The sequence below is a fragment of the Rhipicephalus sanguineus genome, chromosome 3, assembly GCF_013339695.2.
Source record: "Rhipicephalus sanguineus isolate Rsan-2018 chromosome 3, BIME_Rsan_1.4, whole genome shotgun sequence".
Taxonomy (NCBI): domain Eukaryota; kingdom Metazoa; phylum Arthropoda; class Arachnida; order Ixodida; family Ixodidae; genus Rhipicephalus; species Rhipicephalus sanguineus.
This window is the reverse complement of record NC_051178.1, coordinates 219663864-219678882: the sequence shown is the minus strand read 5'-3', so window position 1 is coordinate 219678882 and position 15019 is coordinate 219663864. Positions and strand designations below refer to the sequence as shown.

Sequence of the window (15019 nt, the reverse complement as noted above, 5' to 3'; positions counted from 1 at the left end):
GTTTTCCTCTTTATTGCGTTAGCAACTATACGGACACTCTCGACGAGCTTTTGCCGTTGCCATCATTTTCCGTATCAAGTCCAAATTGATAACACCACCCTGTGCATCGTATGTTCTATCACAGCTTGTCCAAGAAAACGCATTCTTAGCAAATACAGTAATATGAACTCAGTTAATTTGTGCTTACAGTCAAGTCAAACCTCGTCCCGGCACAGCCCTGTGTATTCCCAATAATTCGAATACATCGGTATCCACAATGTTTATTTCGAACCCCTGGATTTTATCGCTCCTCACAGAAGTCGGCCCAGAGGGATCACAACCAAATTTACGAGAGATGAAAAACAACGGCATTTATTAGCAGATGAGAATTCGGACTGGAGCTTTTGGGCAAGCTGCAAAGGACGCTCATGGAGTCATAACAGAAGAAGCGCAAGCAAATGCACATTACTGATTACTTTTAATTTTGATTGCGTTAACTCTGCCATGCAAGCGAATGTGTTTTGGAGCATAAATAGTGTCATACATTTCAACATTAAGGCTCACTGCTCACATGAATGCACGTCGCTGCTTGTTTCTGGCGTATGACTGACTGATCAATTAATTTTGTTTGATGTTAAAGCTCCATGAACTTAGTTTACGAAATCACCTGCTGCAAATGTGTAGCGTCACGTAATTCGTGATAAAGAGTCTAGAGGTGGCTTCTTTTGGTTCTGCCCACGCAGTGTGGCGCGACGTCCGTCCGTTCATTCCGTTCAGCGCCCGCTCACTAATTCGAACTCCACTTAATTTGAACAATGTTATAGTCCCCTTTGAGTTGGAATTAACTAGCTGTTACTGTACCTTCCATTCTATTTCTAGCACTCTATTATGCCTTGCTAATGGTATGTACTACTGTGGATGCTGCCAAGAACGGTTAGAAAAAAGGCACACACAGGGTGACAAGTGTTCATGTGTTACAAGGACCAAGGTACAGTATGCATCCTGCAATTTCGAGAACGGCACCTCAAGCTCCCCAAAAGGTGTGGCAGTTCAAGAGGCAGGGGACGACGATTCACTTCTGTAAGAAGAATTTGCAATGCAGGCTATGAGATTGCATCTTTGAGAACACAAGTGCCATTGATGATGATAAGAACAAAGTGGCTGACCTGGTTGATGGCGTCAAGTTCTCCAAGCCAGGCCCCGAGCAGCTTCTGTGGGTCCACCTCAGCATCTAAGTCAAGCTCGTGGTCCGAGTTGAACTCAGCTTCACTCGTCGAGCTGTAGGCACCGTCCCCCGAGCTGCTGCGCACACGCCGTGACGAACAAGCTGTCATGGTGCTGCATTCAGACCTGCAATCAATTACATACTACACGTCACGAATTGGGGTGCTCACGTGTGACAACAGCCATGGCCGCTTGATGGAATTTTGATGCTTAGGCGAAATAGGAAAAAGAGATCTCTAACTGAGTGTATTGGGTTGGGTTCTTGTACAGTCAGTATGTGCCAACAGACGCACGCATGTTGCCACTCAACAGCGGTACCACCTCTATTGCCTTGTCACAAAAAGAAACAGATTATCTTTCGCAAAACCTGCGAACCGCTGCTGAGTAGCAACATGCAGTTCCTGTTACGGCATCTGTCGGCGCATACTGACTGTACAAACAGCCATCCCAATAAACTCTCTTTCTTTGTGCGCCTGCTTTCTTTCCCTAAGCGCTGGAAATGCATCAAAGATTCCTCCAACTCGCCCAGCAAGCTGCTTTAAGTACCACTTGACGGGAGCGCATGTGGTGCGGCCTGCCACGAAACTGGCGTCAAGAGTTTAGTGGTGCCACTGATGCGGGACAGGAGCATGCGGAGTGTCTCTTTTGCCGAATCCACATCTTCACGCCGCCGCTGTGCTTCACGTTTGCTGCTTACTGATGCCAGGGTTGCGCACGCTATTTCCGAAATATCAAATAAAATCTCAACATTGCCTGCAAAGACATGAATAGGCAGGATGCAGGGCATTGGGCCACTAATAGGCTTGCATGAGCCTGAAAGGTGCACCTATGCAAGCCACACGATTGCCATTCAAGGGAACTGGCGAGTTCTTGCGAATGCATGCATAGTGCTGGGTTTGGGTAAATATCTTCCGATAAAATTTTTTTAAGTTCCAGTTTTCTAGAAAAATGGGGAAGCAGTTTATAACGGATCGCACATTCAGCCACGTTGCCGACGTGTTTCGCGTCTTTATGTAAGACGATGCTATGAACAAAATGTCGCTCAGTTTGAATACAGTAATTGCAGCTGTGAAAAAAAAGGTCGAGGGAGGCTGCACCAGGCGTTCTTGCCTCTATTTACACGATGAGAAGACACGGAACGCTCCTCTTTCAACAGCTTTGAAATCGCACCACCTGCTTGTAAGCAAGTTGAAACCACTTTACAGGTCAGGCTGCACCAGGCACTCTTGCCTCTATTGAGAAGACACGGAACGCTCCTCTTTCAACAGCTTTGAAATCGCACCACATTTTGCAGTTGCATTTAGATCTCTGTCACAGTGTGTCTGCAGCGGCCGTAACAATTTCCTCGAAAACAGCCTCCTCAAAGTGGCCCCGTAAGGTACCACCACCTGTTGAACGTCAGTTACCAACATTTTAAAAACTGTACTGGAGAGCTAAAGGCTTCTTTGTTTTGTTTTACGCGAAGTAGCATCACAGAATATGCAAGGAGTCATTTTATAGACTACTGACCCATTGTACGAAGGCTGTAGATGGACCCATGATGGAATAAATAAGTAATTTATAATGCCACGGAAAACAACAACTAGGGCAAAATTTACACTGTAAAAGGGGCCATAAATATATCAACAAGAATCATTCATAAAATAAGTGTGACACAATCTAACAAGGACATAAAACAGAATGAATTATGACGGCAGACGAACGAACTTGGAGCTTTTTTGAGAGCATATACGGGATAGATGATGACTTTAGATTGGGTGGCAAAGAATTTTCCAATATGAAATGCCTGCAAATGACAAAAATTTCATGCCGCAATTAGTGCAAGCTCGTGGTAACAGTGAAGTTCCTTCTGGCGCAAAGCGTGTACAGTTAGTGTTATTTAATAAGTCGCTGTTGAAATGGTCGAAAGGTAGCTCACGAGTTATTGTACTTAAAAACAAAGAGGTATTACACAATGTTGTAAGGGATAAAATGCCTAATTAATGAGAGAGCTGTCCCGTAACAGTGGCTCCCGCCTCACAATGACATGGCGGACCACACCCTGTGTGTTCCCAGTGAGTGGCCGCGCAACAGCAATGTTATGGCCAGTCAGTACACATGGTCACTGAGGGACAATTTATCATATTATACGAAAAATGGCCCCTCAGCCTCAGTGGTGGTCCAGCCAATTTAGGATGTGGAGCAATTTTACAGCGAAAGCTGTTATGAAATCACAACAAGGGCCGTTTTTGGCACCATAGTTGTCCGCCGCCGCCGCCAGTGTCCGTAACCACTATCGCTTGAAATAAGAAAAAAAAACGCAATAAGAAAAAAATTCCAGGAAGGAATGAGGTTCGAACCTGGGCCCTCTGCGTGGGAGCCCAGTGTTCTACCTCAGAGCCATGCCAGTGCTTGAAACTGCTTTGCAAAAAGACCCTATACAGGCTTCATGTCGGGAAGGAACCACATTAACATATGTAATGCAGCCTGGTAGAAGAGAAAAATAACAACCAAGTGTCACACAACGCGAATTCTGTAACCAGGCATCACACAATGCGAATTGCACAACGAGTGGGTTGTTGAATGCTTCCAACCCATTACAAAGGCCTCTACGATAATTCTTCATCGTCATCAGCCACAGCATCAACAAAGTGCACATAATGCCTTACAGGTGTTTAGCGAGTACCACGGTTCTCCGCAGAATGACGAAAACTTGCATAGTGGCTGCTTCCCTACTTCACAAAAATTATGATGATTTATAGCGTAGTGGGGTTCCTCGCAAGTGCACTTCTATTGGTTGCCAAGGAAGCCCATAAGGCTCCCATGATCCATTTCCTCAGGGTCTCAATAAAGTTAGTTCCCTCTCTCTAGCTCTTTCTCACGTTAGCATATGTTATAAAGCATGGTGGGAGAGTGAAATAATGACCGGGCGTCACACAATGCGAATTACGTAACAAGTGGGTCGTTTAAAGCTTCCAACCCATTAGAAAGGGCTCAGCCATAATTCCTCCTCGTCATCAACCATCGCATCAACAAAGTGCACATAATGCCTTACAGATGGTACCTTGCTTCTCCGCAGAATGACACATAATGTCTTGATGGGTTCTACCCAACTTCACAAAAATTATGATTTGTGTCATAGTGGGTACGCTGCTAGTGTACTTGTATTAGTAGCAACAAGAGAGTTTATAACGGGCTCTAGAAATGCTACTCTTCGAGCTTTCGCTGTGACTGTGCTGCGCTTTCCGTGCAGGCCTGGCATTTTTTGGAACTGGGAAATAAGTTTTGGAGCAGATTTGGAGCAGATTTGGAGCAGGAGGAACTGTGTTTTGGAGCAGTCTGAAGCTGAACAAAATGTGTTTTGGACCCTGTTTGGAGTGTATAAGATGGAGTTTTGGAATAACTGGAGCAGTAAAACATTATGCCTGTAATGTTTTAGTACATATTTTTATTAGTGTGGAAATTGGAAATGCTGCTATAATGTAAGCAAGGAGGCACGACCCACAGTCACAGAGCAGGAATAAATCAGGCTCTTCAGACGGAATAATGTCACATGCTGGCTTCACTGCAATGTACTGGATGTTGTGCATGGCAGTGAAGCAACAGCAACAAGGTGAGCATGACACATACAGCTTCTGCGAGCGACAGGTGTTAAAACTTCATTCGGAACAGGAAAATCAACCTTGGCAGTGAACGAGCAGCCTACCCGTTCAAAGAAAGGACAAACAAAGAGGTTGCAAACCTTCCATTTCGAAATGCCAGCTTTCATCACCCACTCGATTTAATAAGGCTGATGTCCCATCATGCTCAATAATTCTTAATGTTTATCACACAAATAATCGCCGAATGTGCGTATTAAATGTGAGAGCAAGTGTACGCGCTAGCAACGAAAGCCGACAGAAGACCGCGTATTGCAACAGCACAGAAGCTATTGGCAAGCTTCATCACAATGTATTTTATTTGTGGCTTTCAAGCATATTTTGTGGAACGAAATAACAGACTGATGGCGGCAGCAGCGACGTGTTGATGGCAGTGTGTTCAGTGCAGCCACCATCCGTAAATCGCCCTGCCGCGTGTTGCAAGCTGAGAATGACTTGTATGGCGTGTTTTTTGCCGAATGGCAACGATACTGGCTGTTTAAACGGTGCTTAATAACAAACACGTGCCACAGTCAGATGTTATTTATGACTCTCTCAAAGTGTGCCGGTGTACGAATAACTCAGCTTCTGTTGTAATGCCTAGAACATGTAGTATCGATGGGCGTGAGCAGCAGTAGTACCATTTAATGCCGGATGCAGGCTACATGGTTCAGGCTTAACGTTACTATCAGCACATCAAACAACACTGTGTAGCAGGAATGACACGTCACATTTTTTTGTGGATTATCAAATAAAGTGCTGCGCATCCAAATTTTTGTCTTCAGACACAATCTACACCGCACAGAGTGTGAAGTGAGCACTATTTTACAATGCACATGGTGGCTCAATAAATAAAAAGATACCTCATCTGTATTATCACAAGTTTCTCCTCAAAAAAGTCATGAGATTGCAGAATAAAGACAACGGGCCAAACTTTCAATAATAAAAGACCAGCAGATAAAGAAGCCAAGAAATTTACAGGGGACGTTAATTGTACTGTTTTAAGTGTATTGTAGTAATTGTAATACAGATGTGAAGAAAGTAAAGTGGACGAAAAGACAACTTGCTGCTGGCAGGGACCGAACCCGCAACCTTCTGATTATGCGCCCAATGCTCTTACCAACTGAGCTACAGCGGCGGTCGTCCAATTTATGGGGGTACTTATTCAAACCTATTAGTCAGTGATGGCAAGGGTGCATCTACCAGCTGGCGTCAACAAGTGGACTGCTGACCAAAAAGCCCTCGCATACTACCTGAAGGCACCAAATCTGCCATCGATATGAATGAAAGGAACTCTGAGGGCTCGTTTCTTTTGTTTGACACAACCTTAATGAAAACCAGGAGATAATGAACCCATGGCAGGTATAGACCTTTGCATTGGGCAAGGAGAACCGGACTGGCAACCAGTGCTTTCCTCTTTTCTGGCTCGTGCGGGACGGCGCAGAGTGTGCGGGCTGATGCTTGGATAAGTGGTGTTGTCGAACAACTTTTGCGCGTTTTAGGTCTACCTGCGGATTTTCTTCTCTTTTACTGCAATGTCAGTCAACGAAAGGTTAACGAGAAACCACTGTGCCATTTTTGGTTGTTTTAACAACTAAAGAAAAAAGGAAACAGCTGTCTGAATAAACATGCCACATGCATCACCAAGCACGCAGTGTCTGCGGTTGCGGACGCTTCAAGGTACAGTAAAACCTCGTTAATTCGAAGGCCTCGGGACCGAGAAAAATATCCCAATTAAGCGGGATTCCCAATTATCCGAAACAACGCGAAATCAAAGAAATCAGCCAGAAAACGTGATGTACGGAAGTCACACCTTTATTGTGGCAAGTCAGCCTACTTGGAGAAAAATTCCTCCATGCGTGACTGACGCGTTCGGTAGTTCCCAGCACTGAAAGTCATATTTTCCAGCCTGTCAATGAGGCGCAGCATCTCAGCCTCGCCGCCGTTGCACTCGACGAAGCTGCGCACAACACTCAAGGCATCGATGACATCCGCCAAAGGGGGTGCTCGGGAGGGCTCGTCATCGCTGTCAACATTAGAGGCCGAATCGGTCGATCTCGCAGCTATCTCGCTGTCGATGTCGGCGTAACACGTCTGCACTGTGCACTCGACATTTGCGTACTCGGAGAATCCGATTGGAGTGCACTCCTCGTCCGCGTGCAAAGCCTCATATCGAGCGCAGAGAGTCTCCCCTTCTTCATCAAACGGGCAAGTGACAGCGGTGACAGCAAACTCAGCGGAGGTTGCCTCTTCTTTCACAAAACCGGCGTGCTCAAAACACCGTCGAATAACGGTGGCCTCCACCTGCCTCCATGCGTGAACAATGAGGCAAATACCACCGAGGAGGTCAATGTTATACTCCTTTCCGTTGTCATAGCAAAGGAGCATTCGCTTCAACAGATTGTAGCGATATATTTTCCTGGTATGGTGTATGACGCCCTGGTCCATCGGCTGCGATAGCGACGTCGTGTTCGGGGGTAGAAAGACCAGCCTGATTGCCTGCAGGTTCTGAATGTCGCCGTGAGCTGGGCAATTATCGACGACGAACAAAACGCTGCGCCCTGCGGCCGCAAACTTGCGGTCAAGGTGCCGCACGTATTCTTCAAAGAGTGCAGCCGTCATCCAAGCTTTCTTGTTGTTTTTATAGATCAGGTCATCCTTGGATGGCAGTCGTGCATTTTTGAAACAACGAGGCTTTTCTGTCTTCCCAATAACAAGCAGTGGCAGCTTGTGCTCACCGCACATGCTTGCACCAAACAAAACAGTGATTCTATCTTTGTTCTGTTTCCGCCCCTTAATGTCTGCCTCCTTCAAAGCGAACGTCTTCGTAGGCAACATTTTGTAGAACAGAGCAGCTTCATCAAGGTTGTAAACATCTGCTGCTTCGTACTTGGCGAGTAGTGGAGCCAAGGTGTGCTGCTTCCAGCCGTCGACAACAGACTGATCCGCACTGCCACTCTCGCCACAAACAGTCACGAATGTCAGGTTGTTGCGCTCCTTAAATCGGCAAAACCATCCATTGCTGCATTTAAACTCAGAATGTCCAAGTTGCAGCGCCAGCTGGTTGGCCTTCTCACGCAATATGGTCCCATTCACAGGAAGGTGTGCTGCGTTGGCTTTCTGCAGCCAGTCGATCAGAGCTGCTTCAACGTCGGCGTACGTAGGCGGGCGTACTCGTGTACGCTTTGACGAGTGCGTCTTGCTGTAAGCATCGAGAATTTTCTCCTTATTCTTGATGATGTTGCACAGCGTTGACAGAGGCACGTGGTGCTTTTCGGCGAGAGCCGTTTTCGACGCCGTCGACTTGCTGGCCTCTTCAATTAAGCACACCTTTTCGTGCAGGGACAAGCTCTTGTACTTCGGCATCTTCCTTCCAAGCACACCTCAGTCAACTAATTCACAGGGAAGACACTCAAGCGGAGACAGGAGACAAATGGAGCAGTCGCACCGAATCGCACAATGCTCGCCAGCCGACATCCAAATGGCACAAAGACTCCACAAAACATTCACTTCGCTAGAGTGGCTAACATCGCTGTTGAGATGATGATGATCATGATCGCAACCGCACGCATCACCGCCTGGCAATTGCTAAAACATGGCGTCTACGACGTATTTCCGGTAAAAAAAAACATGGCCTTCGAGATCCGTACATCAAAAAAAAAAATGCATGTTTTAGTTACAGCCTCCGAGATTCGCAACACCCTTTGCATATCTTGGAAGTCGCGGCCAAGTGTGCCAATTAACCGGGAAGTCGCAGACTGGCCGCACCAATTATCCGGTTAAATTTACATGTAAAAATTTGGGACCGCGCAAATAATACAAATTATCCGGGATTCCCAATTAACCGAGTACAAATTACCGAGGTTTTACTGTACATCGTTTGCGTTACGTTACAGGTTCTGAATTGGCAAGTGCCGCAATATATCCGGAATTATCAGTGTCCCACGCAGTGAAATGACAATCGGATACGGCCAGATTGGCAAATAAACATAAGCGATCGAATATGCAGCCCTGTTCGGTAAAGTGCGAAACATCTAACTGCCCTCGAGTGTTGTTTTCGCCTGTGTTGTTGTCGCTTCGTTTTATTATTATATTGTAATATGATCTGATTGGTCTAACATTTAGCCTCGTACCTCGGCTCAACACGGTGATCGCTGCAGTTGATGCAGCTATATTAGTACGGACGAGAAATCCATCACTTCACAGCGAGGTAACCGGCATCATACATTTGTGCTCTGCACCAGCCTTGTATAACCCGAACATTCATTAAACACTACATGAAAAGGGTGAAGAAGAAACAAAATGAAATAACGCCGACCAAATGAAAGGTTTTATAAACATTAAAAAGACGTTTCAGCTGGTAGCCTTGTTCACAGTAAAGTGGCCCAGCGAAGCGGGCTTATGTCAGTTTTAGAACGCTGCCAAGACACCTGGCGTACGCTGGAGGCAGATTTCCATCATTTCTGTTCAGCGTTTTTTTCATAGTCTGGATAAGAAGCAAGCAGTGAACTTTCTGACAACGGGTACCCTCTCAGCTTGATTCCTTCCATAGAACGCCGCACACGCAACATCGCCGCTACGCGAGCTGTGCAGCCCCAAGCTCGTACAGCCATTCCCTACATGCCAGATGTTAGTGAAGCATTAGCACGGGTTCTATGAACATTCGACGTACACGTCGCGCATGTTCCTGCTCGAAAACTTAAACACGAACTGGTGCACGTGAAGGACCCACTCAAGAAAGAAAAGTTCCCAGGCGTCGTTTATAGAATCCCGTGTGCAGTCTGCGGCTATGTTTATATCGGGGAGAGTGATAACTTTGAGAAATGTCTGAGGTACCACATGAATGATGTCAGAAAGAAGAATGTGGTATATAACGCATTTGCAGAACATGTAGCTACAGGTAATCACGACATTGACTGGGCCAAGGCAACCGTAATCGCAAAGGAAAGAAACTGGTGTTTGCGTCGGTATCTGGAATCGCTTCTTATCCAGACAATGAAAAAAACGCTGAACAGAAATGATGGAAATCTGCCTCCAGCGTGCGCCAGGTGTCTCGGCAGCGTTCTAAAACGGACATAAGCCCACCTCGCTGGGCCACTTTACTGTGAACAAGGCTACCGTACGGTAGCCGAAACGTCTTTTTAATGTTTATAAAACCTTTCAATTGGTCGGCGTTATTTCATGTTGTTTCTTCTTCGTGCTCCTTCCCGACCAGACGATGCTTCATCAAACGATCGATTACATGAAAAGGACATGGAAATATTCCTGTCGTGAGGTTACAACTTCCGTAAGAGAGTGGTGTGTTCGTATACGATGTGCGTTATGAAAGCCGAATAGTCAAGAAAGAAAAAAAGAGAGAGTTCTGTCGCTTCGTGTGTAGAACAACTACCTCAGGAAGACAATTTTTTACGTGGTCAAGGACCGTGTCCGACAAGCCGCGCAATGATATAGAACATAGTTCATTCTTTTCTAAGTGCGAAACAAAAAACACGTTGTTACGCTTGTCTATAGTCAGTGACAAGCTAATAATAAAAAGTAAACTGTACCACTGTCCATTTGTATTATGCGCTTCCAACTACGGCCGCTCTTTACCATGACGTAACGGTTAAGACGAACCAATGAAAAATGCAACATGGCGCCATTTGCGACGAGAGGCGAGGTACCGCCAGTACCGCTGCACCGAGACCGAGGGCCGTCAAATCGATTTTCTTGTGGTGTTTGCTTTTTCCAGAAGAAGCTCTTTCCTACTGTTATCCGCGGGTACTCAGCATCATCCTCAGCGGTCTTCATTCGATGCAGTAGAAGCTCGTGACTGTGCCGCGTTCGAAGTGCGCCTTCGGCAAAAGCTCGGAGTGTTTTACAACGCCTTAGCGCGTTCCGTCGTTTCGGCAGTGTGAAGTTGCAACATGGCGTGCATTCCCGCCATCGCTGGGATACCAGAGGGTCACCACGCAACCACGCTCGGCGATTGTCGTCACGTTCATTCGTGTGCAGTGAGGTGAAGGTTGAGTCGGAATATGCGCATCTGTGTACGATTTACCATCCGCGAAAGCCATGGCATTAGCATTGCCCCAAGTGAGTGTATGTATGTGTTACGTGGAACTCACAATATGGGAATCTTGGTGATCTATTGTGATATGCGCCATGATGTGCGCCTATATGAGTGACGTATGTGCGGACGAAGCGTGAGAGAAAGGAAGCAACCAATATAACCCTTTAGCGCAATACCATGCAGAAGTAAACACACCAGGTGTGGAGAATATCCAGTGATAATTGTGATCATCCAATGCGTGTGTGATTATGCGACGTGTGCCTATTGGCGCAGTTGCGTCGTATTATTCACTTCCACCAGCCCAGAATGTGTGCTAGGTTGAAGTGCCCGTCGTGTAAGTTTCACGCTTGATGCGCAAACGCCTTGCATGAAAAACACTGTGCAAGGTAATCGTCTACAAACCGCAAAATAATGCGCGCTACATAATGTTGCTGTGACACAGGAACTTTCGATTGCGTCGATCGTGATCATAACTGAAGTGATGCCCCTAAAACTATTAATTAAAAAAAAAGCTTTAGCTTGTAATGGCGTTGCATTATACTTCCCGATATCATATCTGGAATTCTTGGTTTTGTCTAACGTGCGTTTTTTTTTTTTGCATTTCGCATGTGCTGTGTGCATGTATTATAGGCCTCCAACGCTCAAGTTTGCGCAGCACCGTCCGCCGCCCCAGCGGAGAGAGGGGAAAGCTCCGGTAGCTCGGACGGGTCGCTCTTGCTTGGTTTTCCCATTGCGCGCGCGGAGAACGTGCTCCGCGGGGCTTTTATCTCGCATTTTTCACGCTATGGGTGCCGTTCCTTCGTCGCACTCGAAAGCAGGCATGCAGTCCTGCTGCATTGTGAACTGTCAAAAAAGTTTAAAATGACGAAGATCCGAAAACTTCCTGTCATGTTCTACCGTTTCCAATGCAAGCAGTGCGAGGAGCAGAGGCATCGAGAGTGGATTATGGCAGTTCGCCGCGATGCTTTCGCGGTCTTGTCACCTTGAAGCAATTTTTGTCGTACACAGTATTACGAACTATTAACGGGGAGAAACGCGATGATCGTGCTCATTTGAAAAGGAAGTGCATTTGTGAACCGAAGCTACAACAAATAGACAGCCGCTGTACGTTTCGAGATTGCGCGCTGGCTTTCCGAGTCAACCATTTGTAATGTGACAGCAGCGGAGCATGTGGGCTTATTACACCACAGTTTAAATAACGTACCGTGAGTACTAAGTGTTTAATTCAGCTGATTGCGGTACATTTCCCGTCGCGGCTCCCTGTAAACAGAATTAAGCTTCATGTTTGCACTGAGCGTTTATAATGGCCTTGCATGCGACACGCCGCGATTGCTTAGCAGGCTGAAGTGTTGCGCTGCTGAGATCGTGGTCATGGGTTCGATTCACGCATACGGCAACTGCATTTCGATGGGAGCGAAATCCAGTAACACCGGCGTACTTAGATTTACGTACACGTTAAAGAACCCCAGGTGGCCGAAATTCATCCGAATTAATCCACCACGGCGTGCCTCGTAATAATGTCATGCGTTCGGCACGTAATAAAAAGCCTTGCATGCGCGTGAGCCGCGGGCAATATACAGTTGCCGCTTTGGAAACGAGCTGAAAAAAAGAACCAAGGTGGCAATTAAATTTTCGATGGCCTGGCGAATTCAGATGCGCTTATCATCGGGCACAAATCTCGGCATAATCATAAACATGCGCGATCCCAGTGGGTATTGTATATAGTACCAGGGGCGTAGCCAGAAATTTTTTTCGGGGGGGGGGGGGTCCAACCATACATTATGTATGTTCGTGCGGGCGTTTGTATGTATGCGTGTACATATACGCAAGCAAAATTGAAAATTTTCGGGGAGGTTTTGAACCCCCCCCCCCTTGGCTACGCCTCTGTATAGTATGAAGTTGACCAAGCGAGCTGTCGAAACAACCAAAGCGACATTCGAATAAGCGAACACGGTGCGTGATCAGGCGTCGATATTATTCGAAATGAAACACGCCTCTGCAAGAAACATGCATGGTCGAAGTGGGCATGAAATATTTATTTCTTTTTTGTTTGCACGTATCATTATGCTCTCAAAGGGAGCTCTAAAAAAATCCAAGGTGACATTCAACTTGCGATCCAACGTTGTTATTATTCGATGCAAACCTCGGCAAAAGTGAAACTCCCACGAAACTGAACACTGCGCATTGCGATGCAGCCAGTGACTCAACAGGGCAGATGTAAATTTATGCTCTTCATACTGAGCTCATAATAAATTTAAAGCCGCACGACAAACTTGGCATCCAAGCAATCGAAAAGTTATCAATAGAAAACGCACGCGAAAGCGTGCTGGATGTGTGCTGATAGCTCCGAGTAGACACGACTGCCGCAACGAATGTGCGTTTTACCGGTAACATAATTACAGAACTCGCGCAGTCACCTCCCTATTCATGTCAAAGAAATGTGCCCGTTCAGCATCGGCACGCACGTAGCGCTCGCACAAACAGCATCGCCCTTGACGACCTGCTCGGTCCCGAAAATTTGGTCGATCAACCGTCCTCCTCTGGTGAGATTCCCTCCGTGAAAACGCTTTTTTCCATCTCTGAGACTTTTCTAAACCTTCAGAGCAAGCGACACGTGAAGCTGCACGTGCACGGCGAGCAGAGAACAGCGCGTGCAGGGTGCGTGAACGCGCTCAGACAGCGCAGTCAAAAGCCAGGCACGGGGAGAGAAGCGACCGGTTTTTGCAAGAAAGGTGGCAAAACGCGTGCGACGCAGCGCCCCCTGGCCGAGCTTGGGAGGCCTATGCAGTGATAATTTGTCTATATTAAACTACAGTCGACTCTCGTGAAGCTTATAGTTCGTAGGCCCTTTTTTAAACGCTTATTCCTGTTTGTGAAGCCTCACCCCCTCACTATGCTTCACGAACAAATGAGAAGGGGGAGCCGGAGCTGTAGGGCTTGACAATGGACGAGCCGATTGTGTCCATTGGGATTATCAATATATACATTTATATGTTTTGCTTTTTTTTTCCCGACGATGCGCTTTTTTTTTTAATTTTATATCCGAGTGTATACGCGTTGTCTTTTGGCTACTCATTTCTAATTTTTTGTTTCTTTTCTTCTCTCTCTCCCTGCTCGGAGGACGATGCTATCAAAGCGCATCGACGCCTCGTAAATTTTGCCTTGATGAAGATCGGTCTCTGATCGAAACGCTGACAAATAAAAGGTTTTTTTAGAAGCGCACATCCTTTTCCTATTTCTCTTACGGCAACTGAAGACAGCCTCTTCACAAGTTACGTGTATATATATATATATATATATATATATATATACACAAAACTGGGCCCCCTGCTGCAATGCTCACTGGGGTGATGCGGGTATGTAATAAATAAATAATAAATAACTAATAAATAAATAAAAAAGTTGGATCTTCAAAGGCTGAAGGGGTCATGGCAGTGCTAGTGCAAGTTGTCAAAGCGAGAAACAATCCCACGTAAAGCTTATAGTCACTGCCACTTTAGCCGCGTACATTTCTTTGGCGTCAACGTAACAGCAACGTATGCAATGACCCCACAATTAAACACCATGAGCGCGACATGCTTTTATTTTGTTGAAACAAGGCGTAAATGAAGCCATGGCATTTACATCAACCAAGATAACAAGCGCGGCGACTAGAGACACAAATGTGGTATTTGCGGCAACACAAGAGTCCAAACTCACGAAGCCAATCTCAGACCACTTCGCCATAGTTCGCTTTGAGTCACTGTTGCCATAGTTACAGCAGACAGTTGAGAAAACTGGCAGCCAAAGTTTCGTAAAAAAAAACAAAAAAACTTACAAACAACCTTACCAAATGTGATTAATGTCCCTGTTTTGCTTTGTGAAACGGTAAAAAAAACGATTCTTTTATTTTAAAATTCACGTTAAATTTGGCATTCTTTGTTTTAATATCATAATAGGTACTGCGCAGAAACATCACCTTTGAGATGTACATTGCTTCTTCGTATAGACTCCGAGATGACCACGGCGGGGGGTGCGATTTAAACAACAGATATATTGTTAAGCTGACGCTGAACTCTGTGCCTTCACAATTCTTTTTACGGAGCTTTGCTTTCTTTATTTCAACATCAGTGCAGTATTGCCAAATAATGCTTATATGCGTGAAAAT

The 15019-nt window shown here is 46.0% G+C and overlaps 1 protein-coding gene across 2 annotated transcripts in view; it reads right to left on the bottom strand.

The window, feature by feature from the left end:
• The window catches only part of LOC119388316 (amyloid beta A4 precursor protein-binding family B member 1-interacting protein), a 254968-nt gene that overhangs the window by 223775 nt on the left and 16174 nt on the right, over positions 1-15019 (bottom strand). For both annotated transcript variants that reach the window (XM_037656020.2, XM_049413910.1), the window contains exon 3: positions 1146-1329. In XM_037656020.2, coding sequence (XP_037511948.1) covers positions 1146-1329 — 184 coding nt within the window. The remainder of the gene's footprint in view (positions 1-1145; positions 1330-15019) is intronic.